The 26,330-nt window shown below is 42.1% G+C and overlaps 1 protein-coding gene across 4 annotated transcripts in view; it reads left to right on the forward strand.

Moving 5' to 3' along the window:
- The window catches only part of LOC124463143 (A disintegrin and metalloproteinase with thrombospondin motifs 19-like), an 86,602-nt gene that overhangs the window by 56,040 nt on the left and 4,232 nt on the right, over positions 1-26,330 (forward strand). For 2 of the 4 annotated variants that reach the window (XM_047014903.1, XM_047014904.1), the window contains exons 14-22: positions 4,922-5,049; positions 6,334-6,454; positions 8,508-8,588; positions 10,455-10,612; positions 11,637-11,805; positions 12,014-12,146; positions 21,433-21,631; positions 23,524-23,676; positions 26,108-26,285. In XM_047014903.1, the coding sequence (XP_046870859.1) occupies positions 4,922-5,049; positions 6,334-6,454; positions 8,508-8,588; positions 10,455-10,612; positions 11,637-11,805; positions 12,014-12,146; positions 21,433-21,631; positions 23,524-23,676; positions 26,108-26,285 (1,320 nt within the window). Of the gene's footprint in view, positions 1-4,921; positions 5,050-6,333; positions 6,455-8,507; positions 8,589-10,454; positions 10,613-11,636; positions 11,806-12,013; positions 12,147-21,432; positions 21,632-22,839; positions 23,677-26,107; positions 26,286-26,330 lie in introns of those variants that run through there. The other 2 variants (XR_006955533.1, XM_047014905.1) reach the window with 2 other exon arrangements.

Below are 26,330 nucleotides of genomic sequence, written 5' to 3' on the forward strand. Positions count from 1 at the left end.
CCAGAGGTCGTTGCTGCATTGCTAAATTATAGTAACTCACCAGGAGGACACTTCATCAACTCTTCACTCATTCTCCTCAGTACAATGAACCATTCAATAAATTAATCATTTAATAAATGATATATGAATAATGTATTTGGCTTTGACGGCCGGATGCGGGCCATCATATACATTAGTGGTTCTTGCCACGTCTTCTTCATCCCGGTCAGTCGCCTTAGTTCTAGTAATAGACTGAGGCTACTCGGCTCCACGACTCCCCAACGTGACGTCATTGTTGAATTGCGCTATTATGCTAATGTTAACACAAGAAATTACAAAAACTGGTCTTAAACACCATTTTGAGACACTATTTTGAGATTTCTTGTATAATATACATATCTTGAGTGCTTTATGTACCCATTAATCGACAGTGGTGGTTAACCTGCCATATGGCCTTTAAGGAACAGTGTGAAATACCCCCAAAAAACAGTCAATTACCACTTTAAAGGAAGACAGGTAAACTGAACAGTGTATTAACATTAACCAAATCATGCCAATACCAATGGAATTGCCGTTATTTGAGTTTGGGTTATATAAGAGCAAGAATGGTCAAAGTAAGTTCCGTGAAATAGATATTTAATAACATTGCAAATGAATGAAATCAACTACAAGGCAAACATGTTACAATGTGAAGGTTTTAACTCTTACCTACTCTACCTTGATTATTGTAAATCAGAGAGAGAAAGAGGTGAGGAAGGAGAAGCCAAAGCTGAGTAGAATTCCTCAGGAGAACAAGAATCCAAAGGACAATGCTTCACAATTCCCTTCATCCTTAACTGTTATCTATAGAACAACCAATCAGACCACATGTTGACCCTTACTTATCAACATATGACTAGCAATGCGACAGTAAGTTACACAATGAGGTGTGAGACCCATCCGTCCACCAACTCCAGATTTTAGCATATGAAAGGTGGTGGCAGGGTGACACCCAGCCTTACAGTGAGGTCAGGCCCATGTTACAGTACCAACAAGCACCAGCCTGCAATTAGGGAACCTGGGTTCAGTGCAGAATGACAAAGCAGTCTCTTTTAAGTGGCTGAGGTTTAAATGACATCACTGCGTAGACTGTCTGCCTGCTGTAGTACAAATCTCAGTTTATTAAGCCTGGGGTCCTTTAACTTCTTCTCTATCTCTCCCCTTCTGTTGAGGTGGATTTGTTCATCTTACTTTTTTGTCATTATTCTTTTTCTTTCTCTCTCTGTCTAGTTTTCCATTCTCTGTCTACCTCTCACAACCATTTCAATATCCCTTTATTCCACATTACTGAACTTTTACCGGTTACATGATTCTCTCTCTCTCATTATACATTTGACTTACTTAACAGTTAACTAAAAGTAGTGAAGCCCTGTGAAGAATGTGAATTAAGTCTTGGAGTCATTCAAATACTAGAAAATGATTGACAATGATGTGTATACTTTGAGCTGTCTTGTGTGTGATCCCCCAGTCAAAAGCATCTTTCTAAATCAGAACCAGGTATTCAAACTGGCTCCAATCCATGTTCTCCCATATTTTCCGCAAAAGCTTCCGGAAAAAGCTGTATTTGTACTGTAAGAGATTTCCATAGATAGCCATAATTGTTTAGACCATTGATCAAGATTCCTGTCTCAATATAAACCATTTATCACTGTACCTTTTCCCTCTGAGCAGAATTGCGGGAGTTGTATTTCAAACATTAACATATACACACCGCTATAGGAAAACTGCACACTGGGCCTCCTGGTCAGGTGTTGGGCTTTGAGAAGTCCACAATGTAAGGGTTTCAGTTTACTGATAAATATCAGTGAGAGGTTGAGTGGGGTGAAGTTGTTGGAGCAAAGAGTGGTTTCCAGAATTGTATACCTTTTGACCAGTCTGGCAAGAAAATACACTCATGAATAGTTGATGTTGCAAGATGTTTGTAAGATTTTTCACGGTACAGCTCAAGTATTGAGATGTTATTGCACTGTAGTTTTATTGCTTTGTTCACATTACATCAGCTAGCTACCGTAATCGAGATTTCATTGTTGCACTATAATTAAGCAATTGAGACATGAGGGCAAATATATTATGTTAAGCGCGAGCATAGATTGTTGACGTCTATCTGGAGCAAAGACGAAGATTAATACTTTAACCGGTAACCACAATAGGAAATTATATAGGCCTATGTTTAAATAATATTAGTCTTGCCTTCAGAAGCTTTTGTTAAACACACCCTTTATTCTTTTTTGGATCGTGTCATCAAGCCAAACTGCTTTTGTGGGACAATGAAGGTCCTCAATGACTCTGTTTCACCCCCACTTACATCTGATGGAAACGTCTTGTAGCCTATATGGTTCTGCGAATATTCCCCTTTTAAAGGCAAATGTTCCATAAAGTATATTTTAGACACAGTTGTCAAGCTTTTTTTATTACATTATTACCAAGTCTTGTTAGATCATGTTATATCCATTAATAGGCGTTTGGTTTTGTAGGATGAACATATAAAACACAGGCCATATTTCTACAATGATGTTAAATTGAAGGCAGTGTGAATTTCGTGGCATTTCGTTTGAATGTAAAGTTGACAGTAAGCTATGGTAAGTCTGCATTATGGAAGATTTCGGTTACCAAAATAACTATTAAGCTTTCTTTGCCTGGCAAGAACAACGACGGAGCTGTTCATGTTAACAGTTTATTTCATCCGATACAATGCGTTGGAAATCATACTCATATCACGAAGAAAAGCAACATATGTGATGAGTTCCATCTAGAATAGCCCTATATTTAGCCCTATAGCCTATTTCTAAAAAACAAGTGAAAGGAATACTATACAGTGACAGAATACATTTCCGTTAAGTTTGCATCATGTGTCTGATTCTTATCGGACTTGTACCCCATTCTTAGCCTGGTCCTAACCAGACCCTCGTACATTTCATTTGTACAGAGGGTCTGGGATCTCTCGATTGACAAACGTTAACTTCCTTGAAGGCGGGTCCTCTGTTGAAACTATTGGATCCGCCCAGAGCCACTCTGATTTGCCATAAGCAATCGCAAGCGTTTGCCTTAGCCAACTCCTTCACCACTACTGTAACGGAGCTAGCTGCCTAGCTGGAAAATCAAACTTTTCCCGAACCCCGTGGGGAGGAGGGCCACAACATCATGGCCACCAACAAAACTCAGCAAGGAATGTTCTTGCTCCGGCTTTAACCTATATTTGGCAGCGTTGCCACAACCGCAGAATAGTTTCGCTCGCATCTTTCTCCGCCGCCATTACTGAACTACTCAAACAAGTGTACAACATTAACGTCATCGTTCTCAGCCACTCCCTCTGTTCGCTGATTGGACCTACAAAAAAATTGTTTCTGGAAACCGACTTCAGAGCCTAGCTCCCAGAGCTAGTACAGAAGCAAAATCCAAATTGAGCGGAAGTACATAGGAGCGCAGAGCCAGGCTACCCCAATCTGCCCATAGATTCTGCAACTGCAATGACTTAGCTCACACGCTCGTAACCATATAAATCTATGCTCGCGACTGGTTGTCGCAAAGTATGACGCGTACAGCTAGTTGCAAGCGTACACGAGGTCTCGGAGCTAGGGAAAAAAAGAGCCACTGTTTAAAGCTAGACCGGAAGACACGAAAGTGGAAAGATGGCCGCGTCCGGTCTCGCGCTCTCGCTTGCCTCACTGCGCCACTGAGCACTTTTTATAGAAATGAATGGGGACGCCATCTTGGAAGACAAAAGTAGCTTACTCTAGTTATATTAACTCTATGATCTTGGCTGGCGATAGTAAACCTTAACAAGCCATTGAAGCCAACATGATTTTCCATGTCATTTAACCACGAACACGTTTTATGATTATTATGATTATAACACGTTTCATGGTTATGATCTTGTGAACTGAAAAACGAGACGTTCCCGATGTCAATGTCGTTGCTGTTGATATTGTTAGCGAAAAACGGTAATATTGTAACGGTGTATCAAACTCATAGTGACTGAGATCGCTAACTAGCTAGCTACTGCTGTCCTGTAGCTACAATATCCAACTTATCGATTAAAGATTTTCTGGACTGGATCTGTCTGCCTGGACACAATAATTTGCGTGCGGGGGTTAATAAAGTACTTATCTATCTTATCGACTATGGAAACTTTATCATATGGCTTCACATTTTACAATGAGGAGGCTAAGTACACTAGCAGGAAGTAGCATTGCTACGAGTGTTATGCTAGGTTGCTAGGTAACGGAAGCTAGCTAGCTTTTTTAATGAATGCTCATTATGTATTTGTAGCCTACTTATCATTTTGATAGTAGGCTAATATAGCTAATATAGACACTTAAAGCATGTGTTGCCTTCATTATAAGGCTTATATAAGGCTTTTAATTTTTTGCAGCCCGTGACAGAATAGTTTTTGTTTTTTTTGGTCCAATATGGCTCTTTCCACATTTTGGGTTGCCGACCCCTGGACTAAATACAGTCAGTTTTTTTTACTCTGACCACCAAAATACTGTACAATATGCACTTCTGATCCTTGATCTTCTGCTGTACTTTCTCTATGCAGTATTTGTAAGCTACGTCATTTGGATAAAGCATCTGCTGAATGAATAAATTAAAGTGACAGCTGAAAGTTTTGATTTGTGGCTAAATCAGACTACTGGTAGACTTGAGCAACTTCTGTAAAAGGCTTCAGCTTTTGTGGCTAAAAAAGCATCGGACTGTGTGCATGCAATGTCTATGTAACATATACTGCTAATATATGCTAAGGCAGATAATAAGGTTTACAATGTATACCTCATTCCTTACAACGATTAACAGAAAGTCACCTTGTTTAGAACAAACACAAAGAGTTGTGTGATGGATAATTGTTTCTCTCTCTTCTAGCTCACTTGATCTTTTTCTCTCACTCGTATTTTTTTGTATTCAGAGAGGCCATGCACACTGTTCTGCTCCTCCTCTGGGAAGGAACAACCCCACCTCCTGGCTGAAAAGGTCCTTGATGGGACTTCCTGTGGTCCACAGGAAGCAGGTCTCTGTGCCAACGGGACTTGTCAGGTACAGTATGAGTTGTTTAACTTGTCGCTGATTGTCTGATATGGGATGAGTCATGTACTCAGGTGGTCTGAGACAGGGTAACAGATTGCCCCTCTCACCCTAACTAATAACTCACAAACTGTCTCCAATCGACTATTTATTGGGACAAGCAAAAGTGACAGGTCTCCTACAGTAAAATATAAATCACAGACACTTTCATTTTGATGTACCCCCACGGCCACCCTCCATTATCTTAACAACACTCTGAGGAGTAGGTGAAACTAACACTGTCTCCACAAGACCAACAGTAATCGTCCCATGTTGTACATTTGTGCCATGTGAGAAAAGTAGAAGAAAAAAAAAGAGAGAGGAGAAAGAAAGAACAGAGAGGGGTGGGGCATAAGAACAGACAGGAAACAGAGATGGTGATGGAAGAGAAAGGGGAGAGGTGGGAGGTTGAAATTATTTTGGTCAAGGGACAGAAAGCAAGACCTTCCTGGCAGGAGAGAGAAAGGCCACAAGAAAATAATTGAAACAAACTTGTGTCCTGCCTCTCCACTACCTTCAAATAACTCTGCAGTCCGAGCCACGACAGACACATCATCATCAAATCAAAATGTATTTGTATAGCCCTTTTCACAAGCAATGTCACAGAGGGCTTAACATACGCCCATAGCCTGCCCCTCAACCAACCTAAATCTAAAGACAAGGAAAAACTCCCAGAAAAACTCACCAGAGGAGAAAAAATTGGGAGCAGCTATTCAGTGAGGATCCCCTCCTCCAAAGACAGTTGGTGAAAGAGAGGTGCAGAACACAGGCTAAACGTAGTCATACAACAGGGAAGTGTCAATGGGTGTTGAAACACCAAAATCCAGTGTTCAACTTGGGTCAGAGTTGGTAAATGTCAGTTTAAGCAGAGGTATCATCCTGTCTGAAGGCTTCCTAGCTGTGTTTGAAACACTGGACCAGCATATACAATATAAAGCCCAGCCCAGTTACACACAGCTCTGCTCACCAACACCGATTGACATCTAGCAAAATCAATGGCACCTGAATGGCACACTTTTATATTAGTGAATTTTCAGATTTAGTAAGTTATGACTTATTAAATATGGAGGTAATGTTTAATATACTCAAGGCACTCAAGACTAGTGTACAAAATTGTAGTTCTGTGCAATTTAAAATCAGGTTTAAAAGTAACTTTTTTACCTATAGAAAGGCATCTTATTCTTGACCACCAAATTGATTGACATTTGAACTTGAATGATGTGATTGTGTGCGTGTATGTTTTGTGTCTTGTCTTAGAAAGTGGGCTGTGATGGGATCCTTGGCTCCATGGCCAGAGAAGATCACTGTGGAGTATGTAACGGCAACGAAAAGTCCTGTAAGGTTGTCAAGGGAGATTTCAACCAGACGGGAGGGGCAGGTAGGATTATTAACCACTGTATGTCAGAATGCAGGTAAGATCAACAAAGTAAATTTTCCCTCTAACATCACAGACTCAGTTGGAAAATGACAATCACATGTCACCATACAAGGTGTTACGGCCAAATGCTAGCTATTTTATGCATTAATGAGCAGTTTGCAAGTTGAATGCAAGTTGAAGGCACCAGAAACTGCTTAGTTCATGTTGATGTTCCAAGGATTACATTGTAGGTTTTGCCTTCCTTATCCAAGCTCTCCAGCACTCCAGTATATTTGTGACCTATATTCTTGGAGGACAGCCAGTTGTGTTGAAAGAGATGTATAATATACCATATTATCCCCCCTATTTTGACGATCTGAAACGCAAGTATCAAAACGCAAATCACAAGTAACTTTGTGGGCGTGACTTCAGCTTGGTGGTTATTTTGCCGGCGGGATAAATGACTTTGCGCCTGGCGCAAATCTATAAAGGGTTGGTCTGAAATAGCTACATTACTAATGGGTGTGGTTTGGGCGTAACGTGCAATAAACCAATCAGAGCATCATCTCACATTCCCTTTAAGAGCAGCGCTTGTTCCATGGCGAATTGCTATTATAACGGTGGATTTGCCAGGTGCACGGCAGCGGTTCACAGCCGAGGAGACCGACATTCTCGTCAGGGCCTTAAAAGATAGAGAAGTGACATTGTATGGGAAAGGCAGAGCAGTTTTCTCATAGCACTAAGTTGCCCACTCATACTGCTCCTTCAAATTATTGTTTTATTATTAAATTGTTTAGTTCTTAAAATTAATTTAACTAATGTACTTTTGTACTTAATTTATACCCGTATCCGTTTATTGTTTGCACCTTCCTGCCACAGTAAATTGCGTATTTTTGTAACATAGGCTACATGGCGAATAAACCGAATTCTGATTCTGATGGGCAAGGGAGAAGAAACCAAATTCGCTTCGGTTAAACAGTCATGGGAGGAAATTGCCACAGTTGTTACAAATCAAGTTCACATACATGGAAATTTCTTATGAAAATCTTTTTATAATCATTGAAGAAATGTAACACGCCATAAATCAAAACAATGTAACGTAGCTTCGCAGATAGAAGACCCTGGCCTCGCCAGCAGTGGGCACGGACCAAGCTTGCGCCCTTAAAATAGCATCTCAATATTGCGCCATTGACTTTAGACCACGTTTTTCCTGGTCAGTAGCGGAATTGTTTTTAGGAAACTGCAAGATAGCACCAGGGAACGTTTGCGCCAGAACACGCATCCTTTTTCGCTGAACCGCCCACGGGAGCGCAAAGTCATTTCGACGTGCGTCTGTGGAGTGAAAAGTCGGCTTTGCGTCGAGTGCAAACTAGGAATGAAACTTGCGTCGTTGACTAAGTCAATTGCGCTGGGTGCAAGATAGGGCCCTGTAAATGTATCTCCCCCTAACACACGCACACATGCACACTCACACACCCCACACAGTGGAGGCTTTGTGTGGGGTCTCTTTTATAACCAATGGTCATTGTCAGCCAAAGATTCCACACTGACACAGTCATGTAATACTGTTTACAAATTGTATATTTTGTGTTTATAGTCAAGATGGTTCCTCACTGCTGCCAAGCCAAAACTTTATATAAATGTTTTTTTACCTCTGTGTTATCATACTTGGCACATTATACATGTTGTTTGGAAATTGAACAATTACGACTTGGTGGGTGATTTGCTGCACCTTCCAGTACAGCTTAAAATATTGTTTTGTTTGTATATTAAATATGACAAATTAACAAGCTAAACCAGATTAAAAAAAACATTTGGATACATCAGCCTGGACTGTTTATGGACCAGCATGGACTGTTTATGCCATCCCACTGTAAGTTGTGTTTGACACAATTTATACTATGGTCCAAGTGGAATGGATATTTTTGTCTTGGCCACTGTCTTTCCTTAGAGCTTCCTCAAACAGTAACTGTCTTTTTGATTCTCCATTTTTCTCTCATCTGCCTTTCATTTCTCTCTAATTGTATCTCTCACCCTCTCTCTCTTTATTTTGCTTTCCTCTGGGTCTCTTTAGGCTATGTGGAAGCCGTGGTTATTCCTAAAGGGGCCAGGAGAATAAGAGTGGTGGAGCAAATACCCACTCAAAGTTATCTGGGTAAGATACAGATACTCTCCTTCATTGCATCATTGTGGTTTTCTCCTATCAGTTCACCCCGTCGCAAACGTCAACCTTCTGACATATTTCTGTCATACAACCGCCCATTCTCCTCCACTCTTGTTGCCTGCAGGATAGTTATCAGCAAGCAACTTGGTGCTCATATGAACCCAAGCCTTGGTTGCTTTGTGACTGTTAAACAAGTACTATTGACTACTCTCAAAAATGCCTAAGTAGAACCTTGAGATGACAACCAAGATGCACGACAAATAGAGGTCTCACCGTTAAACCAGATATCCTAATGCCTTCAGAAACCTATCTTTCTCCAAGACAGAAACTACAACCTTTACTGTACCCCCCACCCCCATGGCCCACTCACAGAGCTCCTTATTCACATGGCACTCCCCCAGATCTCTCATGTGGACATGTGGTTAGACCCTGCACTGTATCCATCTGTCTAATATCTGTCAGCTGATCCTCCCCCGCTATTAAGGGGAATAGGCATGGGGACATGCCTGCCTGTATCATGGCTTTCATGTTACCTGGATTAAGAAGCACGGACCGGCTCACTTCAATCGAGTCCTCCAAGGGCCAGGGGCACCAGGGCCACGGTTGATCCCCTTACTCCCTCCGACCGACTCTGCCCGAGTCTTCTCTCTCTGTTTCTAAGACCTCCTGCCGCTCCTATGATGCAGATCTGCTGAAGGGAAGCCAGACGAGTTCAAACGCACGTAGGACGGCAGAGTGATACGATTAGATAAAGGTTACTGCAGGGCTCAGCGAGTGGAAAACTTGGAACTTTGTATTACGAGTAGGGGTGTATTTCGAACCATGCCTTGTCTGTTTGCCTTTTTGGTCAATTTCAATGACCAACATTCAACCTGGAAATCCCTGCTAAATAGAAGGTAAAGGTGAATTTAATATTAGTGTAACTATTTTGTCTTTGTTTTTAGATGTTGGTTTAAATATGGGTTTTAATATTTAGATGTATGGTTATCAAAAGTATTTAAAGGGGTCTTTGACTCCAAAACCGAGCTTACCTTGTCATAGTTGAATAACGGAGTTTCGGTGGGTAAAATGGACATATAGTGAACCTCAAAGTCCATTGACACCTCTTCCCTATAGAAATCTCACAATTTCAAACTAACGCTGTAAAACGGGCAGTTTCCAAAAAGTCACCAAATTGACGTCGGTGGCTCCACCTTTTTAGGCTCTGGTCTGTACCTTTGTCACGCCCCAAAATGTACATACACATCCGACCGTATGCTCATCACATCCGCAAGCTGTAAGTATGATTTTGTCGCTAACAGTTATTAGCACTGCTAACGTATCCTGTATCTAGCATTGGTAGAATGTGTGATGATTTAGGTTATTTATCAAACGTTATTAAATTTTCCTGTCCATGTTTCATTCAAATACATAAGCTGTGTTGTCATGTAAATCTACAATTCATGCAGATGCATGTTTGGCTACGTTGCGTCTTTGCTCTGCAGCTTTGCTCGTTGTAAACCAACCAATCAGCACGCAGCTCATTGAAATATTCATGAGCATACCATAAAAGGGAGAAAAACTCTTGTTTCATTCTAGGGCTATTTCACAGGGTTGCATTAAGGCACATAGAACAGCACCTGGGCCATTTTCAGCCTAACCAATGTTACATACCCTAATCAGATACCATAAGGAACAGTGTGAAATACCCTATAAAATCAGTCAATGGCCCCTTTAACAATTATATTAACCTTTCCCAGACATTCGCCTATCTTAAGTCTGGACTTTTTTCCAGCACATCAACAACATACTTCCAAAGAGTAGTAAACATTATCAAAAGGTTTTGATCGCACCCTTTCCCATGTTTACATTTCGCAGCTCTCAAAGACACAAGCAAGAATTCCATCAACAGCGACTGGAAGATAGACCACCCAGGTTCTTTCAACATGGCAGGCACAACAGTCCACTATGTCAGGAGGGGACTCTGGGAGAAAATGTCTGCCAAGGGTCCCACCACATCTCCTCTGCATTTTATGGTAAATGTATTTCCTTTTAATCCATTTAATTTCCTGTAGCTTTGTTAGCCAGCAATATAGTATTACCATGTGTATTTGCTTCTATTGTCCTGGAACGGGTTTAACACGGGATAAACAATTGACCTTTTCCTTCAACTCTACAATAATCATAATGATAATGAACTATACAATAAGACTACAATGGAACCAGCATTAAATGAAATATGATATACTGTTTAGCTGTCAAAGAAAATAATCTCAGGAGAGGGTTTCACTACATTTATTTAAGCAGCATGTCCACAGGCGTAAGGGTGCATGCAGCTCATCAGGTTGTGAGTTGGATTGTGACCAGGGTGAGCAAAAGGAGCCAAGTTAATGATTGAGGATATGATGGGTGGCATTATTAGCTGGCCGTGGTCAGCGACAACTCTGTCATGGCGGGGATTAGGGTTATAATTTTAATAGGATTACCCTTTGACAAGCACAGCAGCACTGCTAATGAGATTATGCCAACAGGGGGGTGGCCGTTTTACACAGACGCAGGTCAAGCAGAGAGTAAACGTATCATGGGAACTTTAAAACTAATTTAATCTCATGATAGCTCCATCCAGGGAAGATAAAATCTATATATGCCTCAATGGGTTTTTCAAAATTGGAAATGTAGGGTTATTAAGGTTTAGGGTTATTTCGTGTTCCATTTCGAAAAAAGAGAATTTCTTGATTTGACAAAGATCTTTTTTTGTCTGACTTTCAGTTCATTAAAGGTGATCAAATAATTAATTTGATGTCATCAGATTTGGAAGATTATTCCCAAAACAGGCTCATAGCTTAGGAAATCAAAGTCATTTCTAACCAAACTCACTTTCATGTATGATTGGAATTATTTTAGTGTTTTGCCAAGGCAACCTGTGTCCTGTACACACAGTACACAAGCCTATATAGTATACCAAACTACATACTAATCTATTGATGATTTAGTTAACGTCAGTAGACATAAACATAGAACAAATGTTTTCTGCACTTTGACCTGAAGTTTTTTAATTAGATGCTGCTGTTCAATGAGCAGAACCATTGCATCCACTATGAGTACACCATCCCTACAGAGGCCAGCCCAGAGTTCCAGGGAGGACTGGGAACAGGCCCCAAAACGTCTGAGCCTCTCTTCATGTGGACCCACTCTGGGTGGGAGGACTGCGATGCTGTGTGTGGAGGAGGTATGCTAATTTACCGGTTTGTATTTAGCACACTAAACAATTTCTCAAAATTCTCTGTGAAATGCCTATTGTGTAGTATTTTGTATAATTGTCTTTAATGTATTTAAATCATTTTACATGAGATGTAGAAGTTCTCATTAATGAATAAAATGCACAATTGTTTCGGTAGGTAATGTCAATGTATACTGTACATTATTATTTATTTTAGGAGAAAGAAAGACTATTGTCACCTGTAGCAAAATTGTCAACAAAACTACAAGCGTGGACAACAGAAAATGCCGGCACCTCACCAAACCTGAACCTCAAGTTCGCAAATGTAACGAGCAGCCCTGTCAGATGAGGTAATGTTAGGACAAAGGCCAACTTCAGGGTTAGGAATAGCCTTTATGTAATACAGTCTAGTTGCTTTAACTGGCCAATGGCATTGTATGAATCAGTACATTTATTTTAATGGCATTTAAGGGCATTCTAATCAATGTAATGATGTAGAAATATTTTTTGTGTGTTCACATCAGAACTTCTGATATGGCCTTGTGTTGAAACCACTACAACAAAGTGGTTTCAGTAAATTGGTTTCCTTCATTTTTAGCATACTTAATTTTGTTAGATTTATGTTCATGTTGCCCATTAAGCTATGCTCAAATACCCATAACTTGTTTTTAGACATTTTGATAATAAAATTTTAACAAATCTTTCATTTACATTCTGTACATATTCAGACCCGTACTTCAGTACTTTGTAGAAGTCCCTTTGGCAGTAATTTCTGCGAAAAGTCGTCTTGAATGCATCTCAAAAGTTTTGCAAAACCTGGATCTAGGCTGTTGATCCCTTTCTTACTGTCAGATCCTCTCAAGATCCATAAGATTGGATGGGAAGTGTCTGTAAACTGCCATCTTCAGGTCTCTAGTCTCTACATATGTTTGATGGGGTTAACATTTTGGGTTTTCTGGACAACTCATATATAGTCACAGACCTTTCCAGAAGCTACTCCAGCATTGTCTTGGCTGTATGCTGTGGGTCATTGTCGTGGTGAACGGGGAGCCATCACCCTTGTCTGAGGTGGCATGCACTCTGAAGCAGGCTTTCTTCAAGGACATCTTTGTATTTGGATGCATTTATCCTTCCCTCAGTTCTGACCAGTCTCTCTGTTCTTGCTGCTAAGAAGCACCACCATAACATGATGCCGCCACCACCATGCTTCATTGTGGGGATGGTATTAGTGTGCAGTTCCTGGTATTCGCCAGATATAGCTTGGAGAGCTACCCAAGGAGTTCAGTTGTTGTTTCATCAGACCAGAGAGTCTTTTTCATCATGCTCTCAGAGTCCTTTAAATGCTGTTTGTCAAACTCCAAGCGGGCTGTCATATGCCTTTTAATAAAGAGTAGCATCCGTCTAACCACTTGACCATAAAGTCCGGATAGATGGAGTTCTGCTGAGAGGGGCTTTTTTCCGGCCTGTTCCCTCATCCCTCCAGAGGACTTCAGGAGCTCTCTTAAGCCCCCTTTTCACCAAAGTGAACCGGGAGCTAGTTCGGAGCTGGTGCTAGAGCCAGTTCGGAGCTGGTTCAAGAACGGAGCTTACTAAGAACCGGTTTGCTTTTCCACAGGCGAGAGCCACCACAGAGCCACGTCATTACGTCACTGTATACGTCTCATTTTTCCCAGCAATGCTAGCGCGGTAGCGACAAACACAAACACAACATCAACAATGGCGGACGTTTCGTTGGAGTCGTAGTAAGTCGGAGAAAATTTACAAATTTGGAGTTTCATCAATAAAATAAGCACATTTTCAGCAACTACACTGCCCACTTCTAAATTTTTTGAAGTTTTAGAAATTGGTTTCATGCCCTTTTTATCACTGAGGTCTACAGATCGTTTCTCGGACTTCATGGCTTGGTTATTGACATGCAGAATGAATTGTGGGACAAGTTCTAGACACATCTCAAGTGTAAGCAAAGCAAACAGGATGCACTCGAGACAACTATCAACTCAGCAGGAAAAATTCCCTCCGTATGCCTGCGCCTCATCCATTAATTGTATATAGTGTGACAAGTTATCCCTTACCTCTCAGCATGAGAAATACAAGGTGTTGCGTGAGAGCGTGGGAAATTGTTTAAATGCGTCAGTCTCACGGCAAATGCATGAGACTTGAGAGCCCTGAATTATGCTTTCATCAGATTTTATCCAACAACACCACAATTTTACAGAAAAGAAAGTACTGTCCCATTCCTATTCATAGCATTTTGCGTCCTTGCAGCCTATTGCATTCAGTCACGTACCAGGTGGGTTCAGGGTTTAGGATTTAGAGGGGACATTGGGATTGGGCCTTTGTGATTTAATGTTTTGCACAGGTCACTTCGGGGCATTGTACATCACATGATAGTTTATTGTTCCAAAGCATTTCCTTGACATTTCCTTGGCTCTTTCACTGTGCAACGTCTACTCTTTTGAGAAATCACTTAATATGATAGAGGAATCCTTTCATCTGGCAAGCTCAATGACTCATCTAAGGGGGCTCGTATAATCAGAAGACTTCTGAAGACTATTTTGTGTGAAAATTGACATAAACGCTGTCAGACAATATTAAATTGCCGAGAGAAAGACAAAAACTGTGGCTGTTTGTTATTTTCTTTCTGTAACATGTTTGACAGAGTTGAGTCTCTCCAGCCTCTTCACATTGGCAACTGTCATTATTCTCCAATGACATCATTGTGAAACTGTTTTCTTGAGTGACTTGGGAGGAAGGAAAATCTAAGTAATCCTGAGAGATTGATGTTTGTACAAAATTTGCTTCTCCCTCTCTTTCTCTGTACCATTGTCATATTTGGCAGATACTACAACTGGAAAATGTGGAATAATACCTAAACTCATTGAGAACAGATTTCTCACAGTGTGGAAGAATTCTCTTCTCAGGACTCATTTCTTGGATAGCTCAGAGAAAAAGAATGAAACAAAATGCTGTCCCATCTTTCCAAGTCCTTGGAGGGACTGACAGTTTGAATAAAAGTGTGCTAACATATAATTATGTAGCTGAAGTTTGTAAAATATTTGGCAATGCGTGTTTTAAATGCTCATAAGGACAGCATGACATATGTTAGAGGACTCATTGTACAGTAGCTCAGCTATCTCCCATTCCTCTCACACTAGGATGTGAACCGGGGTCCACTGACTCGCAAGCACGACAACCACCTCTAAACACAACTAACTAGTGTAAACTAACTACGCCACTGAAAAGCTAGCTCTTTGGTAGCGTGAATGAGCAGTATTATTACTACTGAGAAACCAGCCCACTAAGCTTGGTTACACTGTATATGATAAGTTATTGTGAATCTGTCGAATGTGCTCAAAAGCATTGCATAGGTAGAGTTAGCCAACCCAAGGCAATATAAATCTTTACATAAAGTTTATGGGGTCGTTTTGCATTGCTTGTAAACATGTTTGGCATTGTTTATACCCAAAGTTGCTTCCCTTACCTCTCCACAGTAGTGCAAAGTCAGCTTTCAATGTGGCTGCAGCCTGTTTACATTCCTCCTGATATCATTGGTTCCTGTCTTATCTCCCATGTGTATGAAGGTAATAGACATCACTTTTTCCACTAGTCATGAGCTACACCAAGCAGAGGATAAATCACATTGACTGTCCCCTTTGTGGTGGATAACAGGAAAGCGGTTCATTTGAGGGATGTGATATCAGAGACAACGGTGAGAGACAAAAAGAGAGAGGGAGAGAGAGTGACAGATGGGGATGAGAGACTGTGATTGCTGGCTGGGTCAAAGAGGTCAAGTCATGTTACTGTCTGGCCCAGCAGACTTACAGCTGGACCCTGTCCTTGCTGCCTGGTCTTCACAGATCATAGCCACTGAGTTTGACTCCCCGAGTCCCCCCCACCCCTTCCCCAAGCTCCTGGTGCCTCTTTCTTCCTTCACATCTGTCGCCCAGATGAGGCCACATCACGTCAGGCGAGTACTAGGTCAGGCGCCTAGTAGCGCTCATTGGTTCAGCCTGGCCTGCCCCCCATTCCCCCCAACCCTCATGTTAGTCTTCCTGGCCAGCCAGCCTGGGGCCTGTACAACTAATCAAGATTCGGCGTTAGCGAGGTAACTTCAGGTTCAACCCAGGGTTTCCTGTACTACGACGGTGGATCACTTGTTACCGGGGTAGATCGCCATGGTAACACATGCTGAACGGCTAACCTGGTCGGGAGCTGGTTAAGATGGAGATCAGAGATCAACTGGTATAAAAACCCCGCCCACTAACTAATTCTTGACGATAATGTCGTCACCGTTCATAGAAGATTATGTGGAGCTTGGTGCGCGGATAGTGAGAGCGGTGCGCTCAGAAGAACCAGAACATTTAGAGACTGACAAAACCCTTTCGCATTCCCTCATGAGTATCTTTCTGAAAGATATAGGTTCTTAACAGAGGGAAAACACTCAATGTTCTGAATTCCGTTCTGGAAATGTATGCAACTGTTGTAAAATCATATTTTACAACTTAATCATTTGCTCATTTAAACATACATTCTGCTACAGGAAACTAGTAATGAAAACAATATTTGACATATTATTAGTTATAAACTGGAGAGGTTTCATGTTGATATATTATCCCTATTCACTGGGGTGTCTCCCCTTAACCCATTCTGTTGTCCTTGGGTTGCTTTGAGCCATTTTCTAATCATGTCCATATCAGAAATATAGTTTTTTTTCAACCAAAACCTTTCAAACCAAAAAGAACAATGGGTATCTGTACAAAGCTCTTCACAAGTGATACATAAATGATCATTTCACTTCTTTCATTGAATTTTGATGTTTAATTCACTTTTATAGCATTTTTCAAAAATAATAAATAGGACATTGAAAGATATAAGTGATGAAACGCCCCAGAAAAGATTCAAAAGGCACAACAAGAAAGCCACAAAAAGGTATAAAAAGACCAAATCGTAGAAAAAGGTTTAACAAATACATCCTCATGTGTTCTCCCTTACCTAGGAACACAGAAAAAGATGTCAGTGTAACTAAGTTTAGTGTCATTCATTCAGTCATGACTATCTCTTCTCATATTCCAGTTTTTCTGTCTCCAGCCTTGTTTTAGTTTTTTATCATTAAAATCCTCTTTTAATCGAGCTACAGTTTTTTTTATACAGGGCCCTCACATTGTCTGCTCCAACCTGAAACAAATAAAGAACATTGTCCCTTTCCAAGGCTCACTTGGACAAAGTTGAAGGTTTCCATTTGACTACTGTGTTTCAAGGTTCATTGCTATACCTTGTGTCTTTGTCTTGGCCTTGAAGTGGAGGCCCTAGGCTCAGGGGGAGGAAGAAGTTCCTCTTCCTGCTGAGTTTAACACCATAGCAATTTAATCAATTGAGTCATATTTGAAATGAGCACTTTAAGGACTTGTGTCTTATGTTGAGACCACCACCATAAGTAAGTCATTACAGACACTTCAATCACAACCACACGTTCACACACTCTCACCATCTGTGTTGAAAGTGGTAAATAAAACTCAAAAGTGTACCCCCAAAATGAGCAGGCAGACACAGTTTCCTGATCATCTAGGACCTCCACTTGAGAAAGTAAATAGTATATTTGATCAATATTCAGCAACCACACTGGCATATGACTATTAGTTTCACTGTTACCTCTGTATGGCACAGTGGGACGACAGTGGGTGGTGGCAGCAACACCACTGTATTTCCTGTCACTGCAGAGAACAGTAGTACATTTAACTCCTACAATATTCATAAATAATTGTTGAATGAACATGGTCACATTACTTGATTACTTGAAACATACATATGCCTGGGCTTCCAACCTGCTGCCACCAGAGTCTGAAGAAATGCCCCCTTCCACACCTTCTATCATGGGGTGACCCTGATTGCTGGAGAGGGACAGCTCCTTGGCAGGTCACCCCCCCCCCCCCAGTTGCCAAATTTTTCTTCCTGTTGGCTGCAAGCAATTTCATTGTTCTATAGGCTTTTGTAGCTATACAATATCCTACAAAAGGGACTGATTCAGGCAATTCAGCCTTGTACTTGTTGGCCTTAAAATATGTGCAAGTATTGGCTACTGCTACTTACCGTTATGAATTATGGTTTTATATTTATTTTGTATTTGCTCCCACGATCATTTGCCACTGCAGGGTTGCAACTAAAATAATACAGCAACAAAAGTTTAACGTTGTGGATTGAATGCACACGTGTAATTATGGTCACATCTTCAATAAGTCATGTAGCTTACGCATTTACAGTGTCTGCTATTTAATGCCAGCTTGGCAGCAGCACTTAGTTTAATTCCGCTCCTCCTGCATGAAATATGCGGCTCTTGTTTTGTCCATGTTTGCCATTGGACATACGATGCAAACACCGCCCCTTTATGTGAACGCGCACGTCTCTAGATTGGAAAGATCTGGATGGAGTTAGATAGTTGATAACTGTCGTCGTAGTCTGCCTATCGTGACTGCGATTGTTAAGGCCGATAAATGTTTCTGCGTTTTTCGAAAAACGGACACATGGGAACGCCCTCGTCTCCGTGGAACGCCCTCTACAACCTCTCCATCAGCCCTCGTAGAGCCTCGGAGAGCTTGACGTGCACCTCCTTAAGGCCGATATATGCTTCTGCGTTTTTCGAAAAACGGACACATGGGAACGCCCTCGTCTCCGTGGAACGCCCTCTACAACCTCTCCGTCAGCCCTCATAGAGCCTCGGACAGCTTGACGTGCACCTCCTTAATTTTGTAACTCTCCAGGCCGATATATGCTTCTGCGTTTTTCGAAAAATGGACACATGGGAACGCCCTCGTCTCCGTGGAACGCCCTCTACAACCTCTCCGTCAGCCCTCGTAGAGCCTCGGACAGCTTGACTTCCCCCTACTTAATTTTGTAACTCTCCGTCGTAGGTACGGAGAGCTACGGAGAGCTACGGAGACCCCCTTGGCTGTGACTGGTCAGTATTAAGTACCGCTTGCGTCAAGGGTAGGGGCGGGGTTGCCGTGATAGCAGGACGAACAGAATCCTTTGACCGCCATTGCGTGTAAAGTTTTTACAATTCATATTTCAGCTAAACGGTACATGTAAATCAGAATCTGAATTAAAATGTGATGAGAAATGGGCAGTGTAGTTGCTGAAAATGTGCGTATTTTATTAATGGAACGGCTAATTTGTAAATTTGCTCCGACTTTTTGGTAACCTAGGTAAATAAACACTCAACGACGTCTAAACAAAAAACCGTTGCGCCACCTACACTTCTGGCAGTGAATTGTTTTCAGCACCCACAGCCTATGGAGAACCATAAACGCAGTCTATCCGTCCGTATCCGTGCGTATCCGTGCGCCCGCCCATCCGTAAACGGAGACGCAGAAGCATATTTCGGCCTTCCGTCGTAGCTACGGAGAGCTACGGAGAGCTACGGAGACCCCCTTGGCTGTGATTGGTCAGTATTAAGTACCGCTTGCGACAGGGGTAGGGGCGGGTTGGCCGTGATAGCAGGACTAACAGAATCCTTTGACCGCCATTGCGTGTAAAGTTTTTACAATTCATATTTCAGCTAAACGGTACATGTAAATCAGAATCTGAATTAAAATGTGATGAGAAATGGGCAGTGTAGTTGCTGAAAATGTGCGTATTTTATTGATGGAACGGCTAATTTGTAAATTTGCTCCGACTTTTCGGTAACCTAGGTAAATAAACACTCGACGACGTCTAAACAAAAAACCGTTGCGCCACCTACTCTTCTGGCGGTGAATTGTTTTCAGCACCCACAGCCTACGGAGATCCATAAACGCAGTCTATCCGTCTGTATCCGTGCGTATCCGTGCGCCCGCCCATCCATAAACGGAGACGCAGAAGCACATTTCGGCCTTTAATTTTGTAACTGTCCGTCGTAGCTACGGAGAGCTACGGCTTGGCTGTGATTGGTCAGTATTAAGTACCGCTTGCGTCAAGGGTAGGGGCGGGGTTGCCGTGATAGCAGGACGAACAGAATCCTTTGACCGCCATTGCGTGTAAAGTTTTTACAATTCATATTTCAGCTAAACGGTACATGTAAATCAGAATCTGAATTAAAATGTGATGAGAAATGGGCAGTGTAGTTGCTGAAAATGTGCGTATTTTATTAATGGAACGGCTAATTTGTAAATTTGCTCCGACTTTTTGGTAACCTAGGTAAATAAACACTCAACGACGTCTAAACAAAAAACCGTTGCGCCACCTACACTTCTGGCAGTGAATTGTTTTCAGCACCCACAGCCTATGGAAAACCATAAACGCAGTCTATCCGTCCGTATCCGTGCGTATCCGTGCGCCCGCCCATCCGTAAACGGAGACGCAGAAGCATATTTCGGCCTTCCGTCGTAGCTACGGAGAGCTACGGAGAGCTACGGAGACCCCCTTGGCTGTGATTGGTCAGTATTAAGTACCGCTTGCGACAGGGGTAGGGGCGGGTTGGCCGTGATAGCAGGACTAACAGAATCCTTTGACCGCCATTGCGTGTAAAGTTTTTACAATTCATATTTCAGCTAAACGGTACATGTAAATCAGAATCTGAATTAAAATGTGATGAGAAATGGGCAGTGTAGTTGCTGAAAATGTGCGTATTTTATTGATGGAACGGCTAATTTGTAAATTTGCTCCGACTTTTCGGTAACCTAGGTAAATAAACACTCGACGACGTCTAAACAAAAAACCGTTGCGCCACCTACTCTTCTGGCGGTGAATTGTTTTCAGCACCCACAGCCTACGGAGATCCATAAACGCAGTCTATCCGTCTGTATCCGTGCGTATCCGTGCGCCCGCCCATCCATAAACGGAGACGCAGAAGCACATTTCGGCCTTTAATTTTGTAACTGTCCGTCGTAGCTACGGAGAGCTACGGCTTGGCTGTGATTGGTCAGTATTAAGTACCGCTTGCGTCAGGGGTAGGGGCGGGTTGCCGTGATAGCAGGACGAACAGAATCCTTTGACCGCCATTGCTTGTAAAGTTTTTACAATTCATATTTCAGCTAAACGGTACATGTAAATCAGAATCTGAATTAAAATGTGATGAGAAATGGGCAGGGTAGTTGCTGAAAATGTGCGTATTTTATTGATGAAACGGCTAATTTGTCAATTTGCTCCAACTTTTCGGTAACCTAGGTAAATAAACACTCAACGACATCTAAACAAAAAACCGTTGCGCCACCTACTCTTCTTGCGGTGAATTGTTTTCAGCACCCACAGCCTACGGAGAACCATAAACGCAGTCTATCTGTCCGTATCCGTGCGTATCCGTGCGTATCCGTGCGCCCGCCCATCCGTAAAAGGAGACGCAGAAGCATATTTCGGCCTTTAGGCTTCGCGTAGCCGGGTAACTGAAAGTAATCCAGAGCATGTTGATCTTGATTCATAGTACAGGCCCCTGGCCTCTCCCAACCACACACACAAACAAACACATTTACTCAAAGCATGCCAAAATAGACAGTTTTGAAGAGTGGGGCAGACATACCTAGAGTATGGGACATGGGTTGTGTGAGTGTGTGTGTGTGTGTGTGTGTGTGTGTGTGCATGCACATATTTAGCAGTTCCCTGTATGTTACTGTCAGTTTGATAATTTGTATGTTTTGTCCTCCCTGGCATCTGTCCTCCTCTCTGCAGGTGGATGATGACAGAGTGGACTTCTTGCTCTCGTACCTGCGGTAAGGGTTCTCAGAGTAGACAAGTGGCCTGCACCCTCCAGCTACGCAACGGGACTCTTGTCAAGGCCAAGGACTGCGTCGGACCCAAACCTGCCCATATGCAACGCTGTGAAGGACAGGACTGTCTCACTGTGTGGGAAGCTGGGGTCTGGTCTGAGGTAAACTACATACAGTAGAGTCAAACATTCAGTAGTTATTTAATTTGCCAAACTGATCAAAGGTAAATAGAGGGCACACATGTACATTTAGCTTGGCAACTAATATTAACCCCCCCCCCCACACACACACACACTCCCTAGCTTAAAAGACTGATGTTAAATGTTTCGTAGTCTTTGGCTCTGTCCTCACAATGACTTACACAATGATGTCGAGATTCCTGTGAGCTCTCCCTAAAGCACCTGCATGATAGCTGGCCTTGGTGTCCCTCCTTCCCTCACCTCATGTCTCCCTCCCTCACCTCATGTCTCCCTACCTACCTACCTCCCTTCCTCCCTTCCTTTAAGGGCCCGCTGGCACTAGAAAAAAGGAACTTGCCCCTTGGCTGCACTGGCTCCCAAGCCAACAGTTTTGATAAGGAGAAAGTCCCTCAATCTGCTTTGCTCTCATGTTGCTCTCAATTCCTTGTTTTTGAAGATTTTGTCACACAAAATAGGTTGGGGGTTCTTTGAAAAAGGTTTACGTAAGAAATGTATTCAACTAAAATATCTCTTTGATAAAGCTGATGAAAAGCTGATGAAACTATCAAAGGTTGATTTTTAAAACCAATTTACACCCATCAGAAATATGTTTCACTCTTACAGAAATCCTAATTTCTGTTGATTTCCTCCTAATTTATTGTTGAATAAATCTTATTTGGCTACACCTGAATTAAAAAAATGTGGCTGAATTGGGTGAAATGTTGTAATTGATCTCAAGACAAAAAAAAAGAAGAAATAATCCAGAAAGCATTGACCCATTGACCTAATTTAAGTCCTCAAAGGTCAACTAAATGATTAAGTCTAGACAAGACACACGAGTAATTGACTGTGAGTCTCTGCAGCAGAACCTTTTCCTTTCCATCTGTAAAAACACAAATTTGTCTTAAAATGAAGACAGTGGAAGACAATTATTTCCTTTTAGAAGAGAAAGAAAGCAAGAAATGGGACGGGATGGGGGGGGGGCGCAGGGAGTCTTCCCCCACTCTGGTGTTTGATTTAATGCCATCCCTGCCGGAGGTTATGGACCGGTCCATAACTCACCTGGGACTGGGGGTATGTGAGGGTCTAAAGCGAAACATCTGCCAACACCAGGGGGGTTTGTAGGCCTGCCTCAGACTGACAGGGTATGTCCTTGCCTTTGATCCCATCTCTTTTCTTCCCCTCCTCAGTCCAATCCCCTGGCAGCTGTGAACATGTAGAGGAGAGTAAAAGGGGAATATGAAAGCAGACAGAGACATGGAGGGATTGTGGAAAAGAGGAAGACCTCTGGGATGGGGACAGAGAGATATGTTGCAGGTAGAGGTTACCCCTCAAAGTGTGATTTGGGATCCACAAAAACTACCCCTTGACTCAGGTTGGATTGCATGTCATGACTTTGCCTCCACCTTAAACCCTCCCCTTCCTGTCAGTTTAATGCTTGAAAAAATATATATATTGGTCAAAGCAAAAAAGACCAACAGAACAGTACTAAAGTCCTTACATCTGTCTTGTTTGAATAGATCAAATAAGAAACAAGTATTTTCAAAGGGGGTATTGCTTTTACACCTGCTGAATGTGAATCAAATTAGACAGAGGAGACTGTATAATCTTACAAGTTGTCCATGTGATGTATTTACCTGTTCTTTGGATCAAGTGCAGAAGAAGACTGGAAAGAAACCCACATACAGGATTGAGACCGATAAAAAAATGCACTGTCTTTTGTTGTGTTTGGTTGAGTGTGGACAGGATACCCATCTTTTACTTTCTTGTCTTATACTATTATTATATATATATTTTTTTTTACTTCATGTCACAAAGGTGACAAGCACACTAACCCACACACCAATGAGAGACTACAAGGTTGTTTATTGCAGTGTTCCGTCAAGTGCGGTCGAGGGGCACGTCACAGGCTTGTTAAGTGCACCAACCCACGCAAGAAGTGTGATCTGACAACCCTGCCCCGTGAGGTGGAGGAATGTGAGGACTATTCCAAGTGCTACATCTGGAGGACAGGTGACTGGGCCAAGGTGGGTTCTTCCCTTTCTTTTCAACGTTTGCCACGGATCCTACCCAGGCCCACAACAATTTATTCACAGTAGGTCAGCCAAAATGCTAATACTAGTTAAGACAGAGGCTGTAGGCTTCTGATTGGGGTCGTGGGGGAGGGGGGCATTGAGAACTGACTGGATTTGTTCACTTGAATCCATGTACATTTTGGGGAATTGTATTGTGCGGTTTCTATATACACCATTTGTATGTCACTTTGGATGAAAGCGTCTGCTAAATTGACAAATGTAATGTAAAATGTAATGTTCATTGGTTACTTGCTATTGTTTGAAAAGCAGACGTTGTCTTTTGATGGCAGCAGTGTTTTTACTTCGATTTAACTACTCACTCAGCAATTTAAGTGCAAAGAGAGAGAAGACCCCTACTCACATGCACACACAAACACAACCATGCCAAGGTGGAGTCAGTGATTGGGTTCACAGGCTGCCTGCAAGAAAGGCAGAACTCTCATACCCGTGATTGACAAATGTTTTTAAAAAAGCTTAAAACTGGGTTTTGCTTAGACTCTGGGCACTCTGGCTATTTGACCCATGAATACGACCAATAAGCCACTATCACCAGGTACGACACCAGAAAATGTACTGCATAGCCTATAACTAGAGCCTGTTTTTTTCCCAGATGAAACTCATTCTCAGTAGAAACTTTCATTGGACGCTCACCAAGTCTTTCACTGAACACAGCACAGTAGTTCTCCTCAGCTGCTTTTACGGTACTTACAGTAGGTTCCCACCAAATTGAAGCACAGTTTGCCCACCGAGACTCATACTATTTTCTCAGTTCCCCAAATGTTTTGTTACAAGCCCATTGTGTGAAAGTCTGAATGAATGATGTAAAGTACAACAGTCTGCAAGAGCCGACTTTGAACGGGGACCCTGATGGCCAAGGCTAAGTGGTAATGGCACAGTTGTTTTGAATGTGCTGTGTACTGAGAATCCAAGCACCGGTGTTTTCTGGACATTGACAATGCTAATAATACACATTTACACTGTGTAAACAGTTGGTTCAGATGGCCATGTCCTATGCGAGTACTGCAGAAGTCTTGTGGGAACGTAGCAGCCAATTTTATAATGGATTTTCTTTTCTTCTAATCAATGTAACGGTTTATAACTGAAAATGTATTATAATCAATACTTCAACCACTAAGTTTTATATATAGTCATCACATGCTTTGTTGGCTAACAAAACATAAATAAACCAAATTAACACACTTACAAATCCTTTTTAATGACGTTTAAACCCATACTTTAAAGGCTTTACTCAATATTAGTTTCTGTCATAATTCATCTGTATACCTCATTAACATAGAAAGCTTCAGGTTTGTATCTATTGGTCCGTTTTCGAGACAAACAAAGGGAGCCGCGGCCAATAACTGTCCTTCCATCTCTAGGGTAAATGTTAAAATTTGACGGCAAGTATGCTGTCATAGCAGTGCCAAATGCCCTAGATGTATCGGCATCTTACTAAGCCGTTGGAATGGCTATAGCAGACTAATGTATGAAATAATCTGAGAACCAGGGAGCCCTCTCTCTCTTGCTCCTCTGGTCCAGAGAACAAAACACATTTGATCCCCAACATGCTGTTCTAGTAACAACAGCTGTCTGTTGGCTAAACAGTCTAGCGAACAATGCATTATGAAGCTAGAATATGTTGAGAGATCCTTAAATTGAAAGCTAACAGACTGTGTTTTTCCCCACCCCACCCCCCTCCATCTCTCAGCTACTTCAATTTTATTTTTAAAGGACTTTTTTTTGCACTGACACCATTCAAGCCTGTATAAATTCAGTGTCCAACGGTTCTAGACCAATTTAGTCCCAAAGTCGTCTTGTGTTTTTGGCAACCTATAACCTGTACAGTCAGGCCTTGCTATATGGCTAGTGTTAAAGCCGGTGTTGCACTCACTCCTCTGGATTCATTCCGCCTACATTATATGGGTCACTTACTAACAGCCACTCACTGTTGAGCCAGTAAGGGTTATGACCGCTCACTGGCCTGAGAAATAGAGGGACACTCAACTTGAACTTTCTATCAGAAGGTCAGCAAAGGCTCACAAAAATGTATTACCACTGGGGTGACCATTGGACGAATGGTCAGGAATGGTAACGAAACACATCTTTGGATCTGTTTATTGCAATGGCATGCAGGTTTGTGTCATGCTTTGAATGCCAAACTCTAAACCCAAATCCTAATTAATCTTGGTTTACACTATACAATGCCGGGACTGAGAAAGGTGCCAGTATTGCTTATGTGTAGGTGCTGGAGCTCCATAATAATTTTGAGCTGAAATTCTATTAAGTAGTAGAAAGCACTTGTCAATGTTATAGCTTAATGTATTTAAATGGAAGTCAATGCAACCTATGTGATGTGACATGTTCTTTTTTGTGGTCCCCACAGTGCTCCGTGACTTGTGGTAAAGGTATGCAGTCCCGGGTGATCCAGTGCATGCACAAGATCACCGGGCGTCACGGCAACGAGTGTTTCTCCTCGGAAAAGCCGGCAGCATACCGACCATGTCAGCAGCAGGCATGCAACGAGAGGAACAACGTCAATACCATCACTTCACCGCGCTTGGGTGGGTTTCATTCAATTCAAGGGAGTCAGGTGGCTGAGCGGTTAG

The sequence above is a fragment of the Hypomesus transpacificus genome, unplaced genomic scaffold (assembly GCF_021917145.1).
Source record: "Hypomesus transpacificus isolate Combined female unplaced genomic scaffold, fHypTra1 scaffold_27, whole genome shotgun sequence".
Lineage (NCBI taxonomy): Eukaryota > Metazoa > Chordata > Actinopteri > Osmeriformes > Osmeridae > Hypomesus > Hypomesus transpacificus.